This window comes from Oratosquilla oratoria, chromosome 31, assembly GCF_046742065.1.
Source record: "Oratosquilla oratoria isolate Oo_2021 chromosome 31, ASM4674206v1, whole genome shotgun sequence".
NCBI lineage: Eukaryota > Metazoa > Arthropoda > Malacostraca > Stomatopoda > Squillidae > Oratosquilla > Oratosquilla oratoria.
Genome location: NC_134807.1, coordinates 21,048,951 through 21,061,450, shown reverse-complemented (window position 1 = coordinate 21,061,450; position 12,500 = coordinate 21,048,951). Strand labels below are relative to the sequence as shown.

General features: G+C 42.8%; 1 protein-coding gene across 2 annotated transcripts in view; it reads right to left on the bottom strand.

The window, feature by feature from the left end:
- Ent2 (Equilibrative nucleoside transporter 2) overlaps nucleotides 1-12,500 on the bottom strand; it is a 1,314,811-nt gene that overhangs the window by 214,082 nt on the left and 1,088,229 nt on the right. For both annotated transcript variants that reach the window (XM_076213392.1, XM_076213393.1), the window contains one exon: nucleotides 10,159-10,318. In XM_076213392.1, the coding sequence (XP_076069507.1) occupies nucleotides 10,159-10,318 (160 nt within the window). The remainder of the gene's footprint in view (nucleotides 1-10,158; nucleotides 10,319-12,500) is intronic.

Here is a 12,500-nt window from a genome sequence, read left to right as displayed (position 1 = left end):
CTTTAAGAATCATTTAGATAAATACCTAAGTAAGATGCTGTAATTATTATAATTTATATTATATTATTTGTTTTTGTTTTGTTATAATTTGTCTGTCTGATTTTCATTTATTATTAGTTATATGTCAATTTATTATCATTTACTATTTACCTGTTTGTTTGTTATTCAACTATACCAATGCATTTATTTATGTATTTTAATTGTTATTTACATTGTTATAGTTTTAATTTATTATTAATATGATTTTTTTTTTTTTTTTTTTTTGCATCCGACCTAGATATGGATCAAAAGGTCTCCTGTCGGCATGCTTTGCCTTTGTAATCCTTTGCCTTTGTAATCTACCACACTCGTCCTCATCCTCCTGTTCCTCTTCCTTCTCTTCTCTATCACACTATTCCTCCTGTAACACACTCCTCCTCCTCCTCTACCACACTCTTCTTCCACCTCCTCCTCTATCACAGTTCTCTTCCTCTTGTACCACGTTCCTCCTCCTCCTCCTCTAACACAATCTTCTTCCTGCTACACCTACTCCTCTTCCTCCTCCTCTACCTCCTATCCCACCTCCTCTACCGTACTCTTCTTTCTCCTCTTTCCTCCTTCTTATCTTCCTCTTTCCTTCTCCTTATCTTCCTCTTTCCTCCTCCTCCTCCTCCTCCTTTCCCCACCTCCTCGATTCCCCTCCACCACTCCATTCGCCTTAGTTTATCTTCTTGAAGAACTTCCTCTCTCTTTAACCACCTCGATCAGTAAGTTTAAACATAGGGGTCGCGACCTAAAATTATTCCAATACTCAGAAAATGCAAACACACACACACACACACACAAACAGTTACGCGACATTTTTGCCTTTTATGATATAAGCTTCACGTTACACAATATTACGTAAATAAGCCTATAATATATATTTGTTCTTTTCATTGTGTGTGTGTGTGTGTGTGTGTGTGTGTGTGTGTGTGTGTGTGTGTGTGTGTGTGTGTGTGTGTGTGTGTGTGTGTGCGTGTGTGTGTGTGTGTGTGTGTGTGTGTGAGAGAGAGAGAGAGAGAGAGAGAGAGAGAGAGAGAGAGAGAGAGAGAGAGAGAGAGAGAGAGAGAGAGAGAGAGATAGAGAGTGAATCACTTCTTCGGGCTCCGTATCCATTCTGTCATCTCCTCTTCTTCTTCCTCCTCCTCCTCCCCCCCCTATGTCATTGCTCACTCTCCCCCCCCCCCCCGCCCCGGCCCTGTGGCAACCCCCCGCCGCTCCTTATCGGTCTCCCCCAGGACATCCCTTTCCTCCCCCGCCGTAGCTCTCCCGACAACATCTCCACCCCCATTCATATATCTTACGATCTCCACGCTCCCATTGTTCCTTACCCCTTTGCCTTACTCCTTCCCTCTTCTTCCTCCTCCTCCTCGTTCTCTTCTCCTCCTCCTCCTCCTCCTCCTCCTTCTCTTCTCCTCCTCCTCCTCCTCCTGCTGCTGCATCTCTTCCCCTTCCTCCTATTTCTCGCCCTCCTCCTACTATTACTCTCCCCCACACAGGGTACTGACTGTCTAACGGTGATATTCTTTAAAAAAATTCTTTCCTTATACAAATCTTATATAAATCCTTGGAAGGGAAAGATTTATATAAGGAAAGAATTCTTTTTTATGAATACCACCGTATTTGATCAATCTTTCCCTTCCAAAGATTTATATAAGATTTATATAAGGAAAGAATTTTTTTAAGAATACGACCGTATAAATCTTACAGTGGTATTCTTAAAAAATCTTTCCTTTTATAAATCTTTCCCTTCCAAGGATATATATAAGATTTATATAAAGAAAGAATTTTTTTCAAGAATACCACCGTAGGTTTCAGAGTCTATACTTAGTTCCAGTTTTCTTTTACACCCTTACGGACCAGAGTAACGCAGCATTTTCTTATAATTTCAGGTTCATAATGTCTGACTTCTACTCTCTTTCCTTTCAACTTCGATTCCTAAACCTCTCTTTTACCTCTATGACCCCCATCTCTTCTTCCTCCTTCTTCAACTCTTTCCTTCTGCTTCTCATTCTTCTATCATTCTAATTCTTCCTTCTCAGTCTCTCCTTCTTTGCTCGTTTGTTCTATTCTGCTCTCAAATCTTCTCCCCCCTCGTCTCACCCTCACTTCACCCTCTCTACACTAATCCCTTGACTATTTAGTATTCCTTACCATTCCCCTCTCCATCACACATCCCCCGAGCTACCCTACACCCCTCGTTCCCACTCCCTTTCTCCCCTCTTACTATTCCCTACTCCCCTCGTCCCCACTCCCCTCCTCCCCTCTTCCTATTCCCTACTCCCCTCATTCCCACTCCCCTCTTCCTATTCTCTACTCCCCTCGTTCCCACTCCCCTCCTCCCCTAGTTCTCAATCCCCTCCTCCCCTAGTTTCCACTCCTCTCTTCCTATTCCCTACTCCCCTCGTTCCCACTCCCCTCCTCCCCTAGTTCTCACTCCCCTCTTCCCCTCTTCCTATTCCCTACTCCCCTCGTTCCCGCTCCCCTCCTCCCCTCGTTCTCACTCCCCCTTCTCCACTCTTCCTATTCCCTACTCCCCTTGTTCCCACTCCCCTCCTCCCCTCGTTCTCACTCCCCTCTTCTTATTCCCTACTCCCCTCGTTCCCGCTCCTCTCCTCCTCTCGTTCCCACTCCCCCTCCTCCCCTCTTCCTATTCCGTACTCCCCTTGTTCCCACTCCCCTCCTCCCCTCGTTCTCACTCCCCTCTTCCTCTCTTCCTATTCCTTACTCCCCTTGTTCCCGCTCCCCTCCTCCTCTCGTTCCCACTCCCCCTCCTCCCCTCTTCCTATTCCCTACTCCCCTCGTTCCCACTCCCCACCTCCCCTCTTCTTATTCCCTACTCCCCTCTTCCTATTCCCTAGTCCCCTCGTTCCCACTCCCCTCCTCCCCTCTTCCTATTCCCTACTCCCCCTCGTTCCCACTCCCCTCCTCCCCTCTTCCTATTCCCTACTCCCGACCCTCGTCATTATAATGATTTTCACTCTCCGAATCACTCCTGGATTCCGATCCTCGCTTACTAAACACCTCATCCTCCCTACCACCACCGGCACCACCACTATCACCACCACCACTACCACCGTTACAATCGTCGTTCCCCTATCACCGCCACCAGAACCAAGCGCGCTAGAGTACTTAATGGCCAATTCCTTCCCCTCCCCAATCTCCCCTTTGCACGATAATGCCTTCACGGTGCCCTCTTGATAGATATCCTTCCCCTCCACATATCCAAGCTCCCCGTTTGAGAAAGAAATAGACAAGTACTGGTTCACCAACTGGGTGGTTAACGAATGGAATAGACTTAGTAACCATTTAGCAATCGACGAAACAACTGGTTGTTTTAGGAGAAGATGAGATAACGTACAGGGAACTCCCAAATGTAGGCTTTATGGTCTCTTGCAGTCTCTTCCATTCTTATCCTTTTTTTTTATGTTTTTATGTTCTGAAATCCCCTCCAACGTCCCTAACCCTTTTGTGTTGCAGTGTTTGCAAACGAGATGATGACATCCTCAACCTCCCTTTCACCCCAACCCCAAGTGCTTGGAGTGCCTCGTTTCGTGTGCAATCACCACGCCGAGTTCGTATAAAAAAATTCGTCATATGCATACACACACATACACATATTCATCTACGTCAATGTTCCCCAAACTGTAGCCCTCGGGGGCCATAGACGTCCCTCAAGAGATTTTTATATCATCAACTCGTGTTTATCTAGAAAAACCAATGTGAATTAGTTTTTGTTTTTTGGGGGGTGGGGGGTACCTGCTATTGTATTTACGAAGGAAGTGCCCCGCAGCTTACAAAAGTCTGGGGACCACTGGTGCACATACACACACACTTTCCAAAATGGAATCGCACGCGGCACATTAATATCGAAACAAAGTCAACCGGCCCGGGAGAGTAAACACTCCAGCCTCTACAAGAACTTGGCTCCATCTGGCGCCAGACTTGGACGACTGATGACGTCTCCTGGGTAGCTGCTGCTGCAGGGGCCGTACCAGTATGCCAGTTGTCGCCAAACAGTAGTTTCCGGGCGTTTTGGCGCCGGCAAGTTCGCTAAAGAGAGACATAATCGTTTTTTTTTTCGGTTTATACGATATATATATATATATATATATATATATATTATATATATATATATATATATATATATATATATATATATATATATATATAAATCCCCAACCCCACCCCTCCGACCATTGTTAGTATTATTCAAGCTGATGCTAAGCTGGTTTGTTTGAATCTGTGTCACCAGCTCTTCGTAAAGGAAGGACTTGATGACGTAACCCTAAGTGTCTTGGATAGAGTCTGTTGTCAGGGTCGCGGGGACAAAGAACCTTCCATTACGATCCTTCCTTCTATCGCAGCAGCAAGAACTCCCTCTCTCCCTCCCTCCCTCTCTCTTTCTCTCTCTTATTTACGCCTTAGCGGCGCTAAGGAAAAAGAGGCACGCCCTGCAGGCACCTAATTATAACACGGAGCATGTGTGCGTGTACACACGCATACATACATACACACCGCGCTTGCCTGTTAAAGGTACCAGTTCGATCCCCGCCCAGTGGTGAAAAGCATCACAGCACTGTGTGTGTGTGTGTGTGTGTGTGTGTGTGTGTGTGTGTGTGTGTGTGTGTGTGTGTGTGTGTGTGTGTGTGTATGTGTGTGTGAAAAGTCGCACCATTACCATTAGCTTGGGGTCCGAGTTCTCATCCGGGTGGATAATAGCAGTCCAGCACGTGACCACGATGAAACGGATACATACACACACACACACACACACACACACACACACACACACACACACACACACACACACACACACACACACACACACACACACACACACACACACACACACACACACAGCAGTATTCTTGAATGGAATTTCTGGGCTACGAAGAACATTTTAATGATGATCATCTACATTCAACTCGTGTACTTATGGTGGGGAGTGTCAATTTCGGGGGCCCAAAAATTCCGCGTCAATTTCGGGGGCCCAAAAATTCCGCGTCAATTTCGGGGGCCCAAAAAATCAGCGTCAATTTCGGGGGGTCAAAAAAATCCGCGCCAATTTCGGGGGTCCAAAAAAACAGCGTCAACTTCAGGGGTCCAAAAAATCAGCGTAAATTTCGGAGGTCCAAAAAATCAGCGTCAATTTCGGGGGTCCAAAAAATTCGCGTCAATTTTGGGGGTCCAAAAGTTCCGCGTCAATTTTGGGGGGCCCAAAATTTCATTTAAGAATACGACTTAACATTTTAAACTGATGTTCTGCCTACAGAACTAGCCGCTCGGGGTCAATTAGCCAAACGGGACCAACCACTCGTAAACGCTCGCTCGTTAACAGCCTTCGCTACTTCAGGTAACGATTTCAGAGTCGTTGAATCCTCAAAAATTCTTCTCCTTTCATTTCCCCTCTTTCTCCCCATTCTGCTCTTTATTTCCCCTCTCTCGACCCTTCGTGCTTTATGTCATCTTCCTCGGTCCTTTCACTACTCCCCTCTCATCTCCTTACCTGTTCCCCATTCTCCTCCTCCGTTTTCTTTTATAACTTCTTTCTCTGTGCTTATTCCCCTCAGTCCCCTCTATCTCCGTTTTCTTTCCCTTTTCCTAACTTCGTTTCTCCTCTTTTTCTTTTAACCGATTCCACTTCCCGTGCTCTCTTTCTACTCTCTCTCTCTTTTCCTTCCTGCATTTCTGGATATACATCTCCTTCATCTCCCCAACCCCCGGTCTATCTCTCTTGTGATCTCTATGCACCCCTCATCATCTCTCTTTCTCTCTCTCCCCCCCCTCTCTCTATCTCTCTTTTTCTTTCCCTGCATTTCTGGACATACATCTTCACTCCCCGATCCCCGTCTCTCTCTCTTATGATCTCCATGTACCATTAACCACCTCTCTCTCTCTCTCTCTTTCTCTCTCTCCCTCTCTAACCCTACAACCTTGGCATCTTTCTTCAAACCAATTTCCCCTCACCTTCCTCACAAAACACAGATGTCTGGAAGGAGGGCTGGATGATGTGAAGATGCAAATTCAGTTTCATCAAACCACCTCCACTACCATCACCATCCTCTCTTTTACTCTCTCCTTCTCTCCCCTCTCTACACTACCCCTCGTTCAAGTCCCCTCGTGCCTCTTGACGCAAGTTCCCCCCCCCTTTTTTTTTTTTTTTTTTTAATATCTTTTGACCTGCCCACTACATTCCAGCCTAGTCCTTCACACTCTCCCCAATTCAGATTTCATTAGAGGGGGTCATGGCTGTCTACGTGACCAAAGTCAGATTTTCTACATCACTAGATATTCTTTCCCCAATATACATACATCAAATATATATATATATATATATATATATATATATATATATATATATATATATATATATATACACATATATATGCAATAAAAACACTAGGAGCGTGTGTTCACAAATGCGTAAGTAACCACTAGGAAAAGTAAACTAACGAAGCAGAGCGCTTTCGTATAATTACATCTTCAGTGCAGATACAAAGAAGGAATTATAAAATGAAGAAACAAGGTACAGAATATATGACTGAGTGAAGAGGGCATTCGGAGAGGTAGTGTAGTTCTTCCACTACCTCTCCGAATGCCCTCTTCACTATGTCATATATTCTGTACCTTGTTTCTTCATTTTATAATTCCTTCTTTGTATCTGCACTGAAGATGTAATTATACGAAAGCGCTCTGCTTCGTTAGTTTACTTTTCCTAGTGGTTACTTACGCATATATATATATTATATATATATGTGTATGTGTGAGTTTCTCCATGCCCATGGTCTTTGATCACGTGTTGGACTCATGATCGACAGTATCTCCCTCCCGGAAGAGAGCTCAGAGTTCATATATGACCGATCTATGGGTAATGCTGTAACTTTAAACGAACACACACACACCCAACTCCCCGCCCACGAGAGTTGGAGTAACAACCCGCAGCGCAGCGATAATTATATTATTTCAGCCCTGGGCGGGATTCGAACCCGGACAGCCGTAGTGGTAGCCGGGAATTCTACCACCTGCACCACGAGAATCCTTAGAAAGAATGGCATCTCACTTCTGGTTGGGCTTTTTTGTATGCCTTCCCTTACATATAAACATACATACATACGTACGTACACATACATATATAGATACATACTCGTACATATGTACGTCTATAAATGCGAGCATAAATAAATACATACATATATACTGACATACGTACGAACGTATTTACATACATACATACATGCATAGATATATATGTATGTACATAAATGCATGCATAAATAAATACGTACATATATATATAGACATGAACAGGACGTACTCACATACATACATACGTGCACAGATACATATATACCTATCAACATTGAGAAACAAGGGCATCTCTGGTGGCTTATGTAAGACCATGCAAGAGCAACAATGAAGCGTGCACCACCACCACAACAACCACCACAACCACCACCACCACAACAACCACCACAACCACCACCACCACCACAACCACCACAACCACCACCACCAAAGTGACCTCGCCTCCCCTACAGGAAAGAGAATTTACGTCCGCGAAGTCAACCCCAAGTTAAGCCAAGTGAGAATGGCTCGTCCCTCATCAGAGCAGCTACGACGCGCATCCACCCAAGGAGTATGGAGGAGTGTGCGACACCCCCAGCACGTGCGCGATATAATATATAATTTTTTTTTTTGGGGGGGGGGTGGGAGGCGGAGGGGAGAAAGGAGGAAGGAGGAGAGGACGATGAGGGAGGGGGAGGGGAAGGGAGTAAGGGGAGAGGGAAGGCGGAAGGAGAAGTTGGAAGGGGTGGGGAGGTAGGTGGGAAGGGGAAGGGGGAGGAGAATGGGAAGGGTGAAGGGGAAGGGGAGGGGGAAGGGAGGAAAGAGAGGGGGAGGGTGAAGAAGTTGGAGGGGTGGGGGAGGGGAGGAGTGGGGGAGGGGAGGGGAGGAGTGGGGGAGGGGAGGGGAGGAGTGGGGGAGGGGGGGAAGGGGAATCGAGGAAGAGGAGGGTGAAGGGGAAGTTGGAAGGGGTAGGGGGAGGTGGAGGGGGAGAGGGGAGAGGAGGGGTTGGTGCAGCACGTGCGATTCCCCCCGCTCCCCCTACTCAAGCCGACTGGGACACAGACTGCGAGTTTGCCATTCGACACAGACGGTAAATCACGCCGCCATTCTTAAAGCGTATGGCTTCCTAAAAATCCTCTTAAATGTGAATTTATGTATGCCGTATGTATTTGGTGTGTGTGTGTGTGTGTGTGTGTGTGTGTGTGTGTGTGTGTGTGTGTGTGTGTGTGTGTGTGTGATTCTCCATGGTCTTTGGATCACGTGGTCTCCCGGAAGAGAGCTCAGAGCTCGTATATGACCGATCTATAGGTAATGCTGTGACCTTACACGCACACACACACCCAACTCCCCACCCACGAGAGTTGGAGTAACAACCCGCAGCGCAGTGGTACTGAAATTATTTCAGCCCTGGGCGGGATTCGATCCCGGACCTCCATAGTGGCAGCCGGAAACTCTACCAACCGCGCCACGAGTTGTGTAATGTGTGTGTGTGTGTGTGTGTGTGTGTGTGTGTGTGTGTGTGTGTGTGTGTGTGCGAGCACGTGCGCGCGCGTGTGTGTGCATATGTAATTACACGCGTTAGTCGCACGTGATGGATAAACCTTAATCACGTCACGGGGCAAAACCGATGGACGCAGCGTTTAGAACCAAGGAAGCTGACAACCTCAAATTTTATTAAAAGAAATTCTATTTTGTCCCCCATGGACAATGGGTGGGATAAATGAGGGGGGGGGGGGTTTAAGGGGAAATTGGACCCTATTTATGGTGTCCTATTTATTCAGAATCAATATTTTACGCCGTAGTTCTTAATCATTGCCTTGTCCATGATTGATTAATGTATTCTTGTGGATGACCAAACTTATGCTATGCTATCCGAGAACTAAACGAGCATATTTGTCATTGTGCATATCATATATATATATATATATATATATATATATATATAGATATATATATATATATATTACGCAATGCGTCAGATCAGGACTCTTATAATTAATATTACACGAGTTGGGACGAAAATTGATTACATCATTATCATAACAGTAATAAAAAATAAAAAATAAATGAATAAAATAAAGATTATATTACACTGTACATTGCAATCCACGTTCCCAAATCTTTATACGTTCAATAAATATGACAATCACCAGGACTATAGTGATTTACTCAGAATAAGACTAAAGTTTTCCTTCTCAGATACAGAAAAACGGAGGAAGTGATTGCTATATTACTCCATAATCTTATTTTCTAAGAATTTCGTTCGGTAACTGATGAATTGCCACTCTTTTCCAAAAACTTCTGGAAATCTATTACTTTCCTCCTTTGGAATATTTTGGAAAACACACACACACACACACACACACACACACACACACACACATACATATATATATATATATATATATATATATATATATATATGCGTAAATAACCACACGCTCCTAGTGTTTTTATTGCATATATATATATATATATATATATATATATATTATATATATATATATATATATATATATATATATATATATATATATATATATACTGTATATGTACAACACTGAATGGGTCCCAGTGATTAGAGATATATTTTAACAACCACAATGCACTTTAATTCTAAGCCATCAAAGGCCAGCATGCTTGAAATTGAAATGTGGTACTACCCAGGACTCGAACCGGGTATCCTCATGACAAGTGAGACAGTGACTTTCCAACTAGGCCATCAAGAGAATCTTGATGGCCTAGTTGGAAAGTCACTGTCTCACTTGTCAAGAGGATACCCGGTTCGAGTCCTGGGTGGTACCACATTTCAATTTCAAGCATGCTGGCCTTTGATGGCTTAGAATTAAAGTGTATTGTGGTTGTTGAAATGTGTATACACACACACACACACACACACACACACACACACACATTTGAGAAGGAAATCTCCAAACACAAAGAACCGAAGAAAAAACCAACACTTAAGAACATCAACAAAACATCCTACTTACCTCAAGATGACAAGACTTTTTTGACTACATGCTTAACGACTTGGGGGAGGAAAGACATGGCAATGACATCACTTACTTGTCTTTGGGCGGCTCCTGGTCCATCTCCATGACGTCGAAAGTGGAAACATTTTTGAAGTTGAGTTCGTCCTGGGGGACGTTGCTCTGTTCCCAAGATGGGGTGAGTCGAACTGGCTCCACGCCCCCAAGGAAGGGCTGTTTTTCTCCCCCACTCTCCCCTGTGAAGAGAGAAAACATTCTGGTTAGTGTGACTCTAATTCCCAGGGGTGGGCAACCCTCTGGCACGCGTGCCAAATATGGCACGTGAAAAGGTTGACACTGGCACGCCAGTTGGATTTCAAAATTTATTACAGTATCAAAAAATAACATCACTACTTCAAATAAACGTAGTGACAAAATATAACACCAAAATCATATCGTCGTGGATTTAACATTTACTGTCATCCTTACTGCAGTAAAACCGTGCATATTTTGAATTGATATCAACTTGTGCACTAAGATGCACTGTTGCCACATGTCAAAATAGACAGACAAGCACACACATTTATCATTAAAGGCAAATTTGACAATTTTCTACGGAAACTGGAAGACCTGACAAACTTATAAAATGAAGATAATATTTGCCCAGCCTCTTTCCATGGTCAGTCCAAATGTTGATCTTCATTTTCCTTTATTTCCCCAAATTTCCTTTCTTCTACTTCATTTTCTATTTCGACTGCATGCCACACTGAATGTATGAAAAATGAGAACGTATTTCTAACACAGGATATTGGTAACTATGATATTCGCATTTAGAATCATGTATTACAACACAGCATTACAAATGTTGTGTCTTTGGGTTCATAAAGAACAAACCATAGTGTATTATTTAGCTGTACAAGGCCAGAAAAACAGTATTCCAGAGATTACGTAGTTCATGAGTATCGAAGTCAGAGGGAGATTTGTCAAAGAAAACGAAATATAGCTTACCCTGTAAGAAAGAATGATTTGACCAAGGGGTGACTATATAAATATACATTCTTTTCTACTTATTCCTACATACACAATTTCTTCAGCTGATACTTACAAAATAGTTAATACATTAAACAAATTATTATTCATAATAACTCCTTCTAGTAAACAGATAATTGTATTGTCATAATATCTTTTTTTTACTACTTTTTGTCGATGTTTAGAATAAGCTTCCTTTCTTAATAACCACAATTTCTTTCGTCTCTGTGCCACTTTTATTCTTATGATAAAGATTGCTAATTATTTGCTGGCTCACACGATTTTATGATATAGCATTGTCTGTATTATTGTTGAATATATGTACAATATAACTTCAGTTGTCAATATAAATGCAAAACAAGAAAATAGAAGTTATTTTATTCCTGACACCAAATCACCACGTAATGTTAATATAGGCTGCCTATAGCAATTAATACTGAACACTCATATTAGAAGTGTGATCACACTAGAACAAGTAGACAGTGAGAGGTTTTGGAGAAAGGGGAGATGAAGGTCAGATGTTGGAAAGTGCAAACTCAAACAATGTGATGGAGAACAGGGCGGGTGGCCTTTTATCCTCAAGGTACCGAGATGAGGAATGATAAGTGGCTCGATTTGTGTTATAGTGGAGGCAATGAACAATTTTATGGTCACCCCTTTTACTTACGTTTTCTCTGATACACAAATTACTTTAGTCTCCTTTCTTTTCATTTTGGGAAGGATTTAACATTTTCAGGAGTATTTACAGTGAACTATCGCATACATTTAAAAATAAAATTGAAACTTATGTAGGATATTAGTGATGTGTTCACATTATGTGCACTTCCTCATATTAGTAGGTATTTGCTAGAGATCACTTATGTAATAGTTAAATTCGAGGCCAAACGGACGTTTATTTTATAAACTGGTAACCCTCACACGGGATACCCGTCATCTTAGCATTCTATTTATTTAGAAAGAGAGGGTCGTTTGAATCTGAGGAATCCAGACTACGTGTTTAATCTTTTGAGCTAAAGAAAAGAAAACGGTGGACAATGGAACCGGAGTTTCTGTAGAAGGAAGAACAATGATCATTGTTTCCTAAAGAATGCATTAACCCTGTAAGCCAATGGTTCTTAAACTGTGGTACCTTTACCCTTACGAAACCTTAATCCTAGGGGTACGAGACATGATAGCCAGTGCAATGGTACTGTGTATTTACCACGAGAAAGCATAATGTGCATTCATTATATCAGTTAACATTTCTAATTTGAAATAAGAAAAAAGTCCCTTTGTTCAGTAATTGAATATATCTAATCATTTCTCAGAAAGGTTTGTGTCCCTAATCCTTTTCATGTGTTTGAATTGTATTTATATTGGATGGGGCGTGTTTTTGTTTTGTTTTTGTTTTTTGTTTTTTATTCAAGGGGT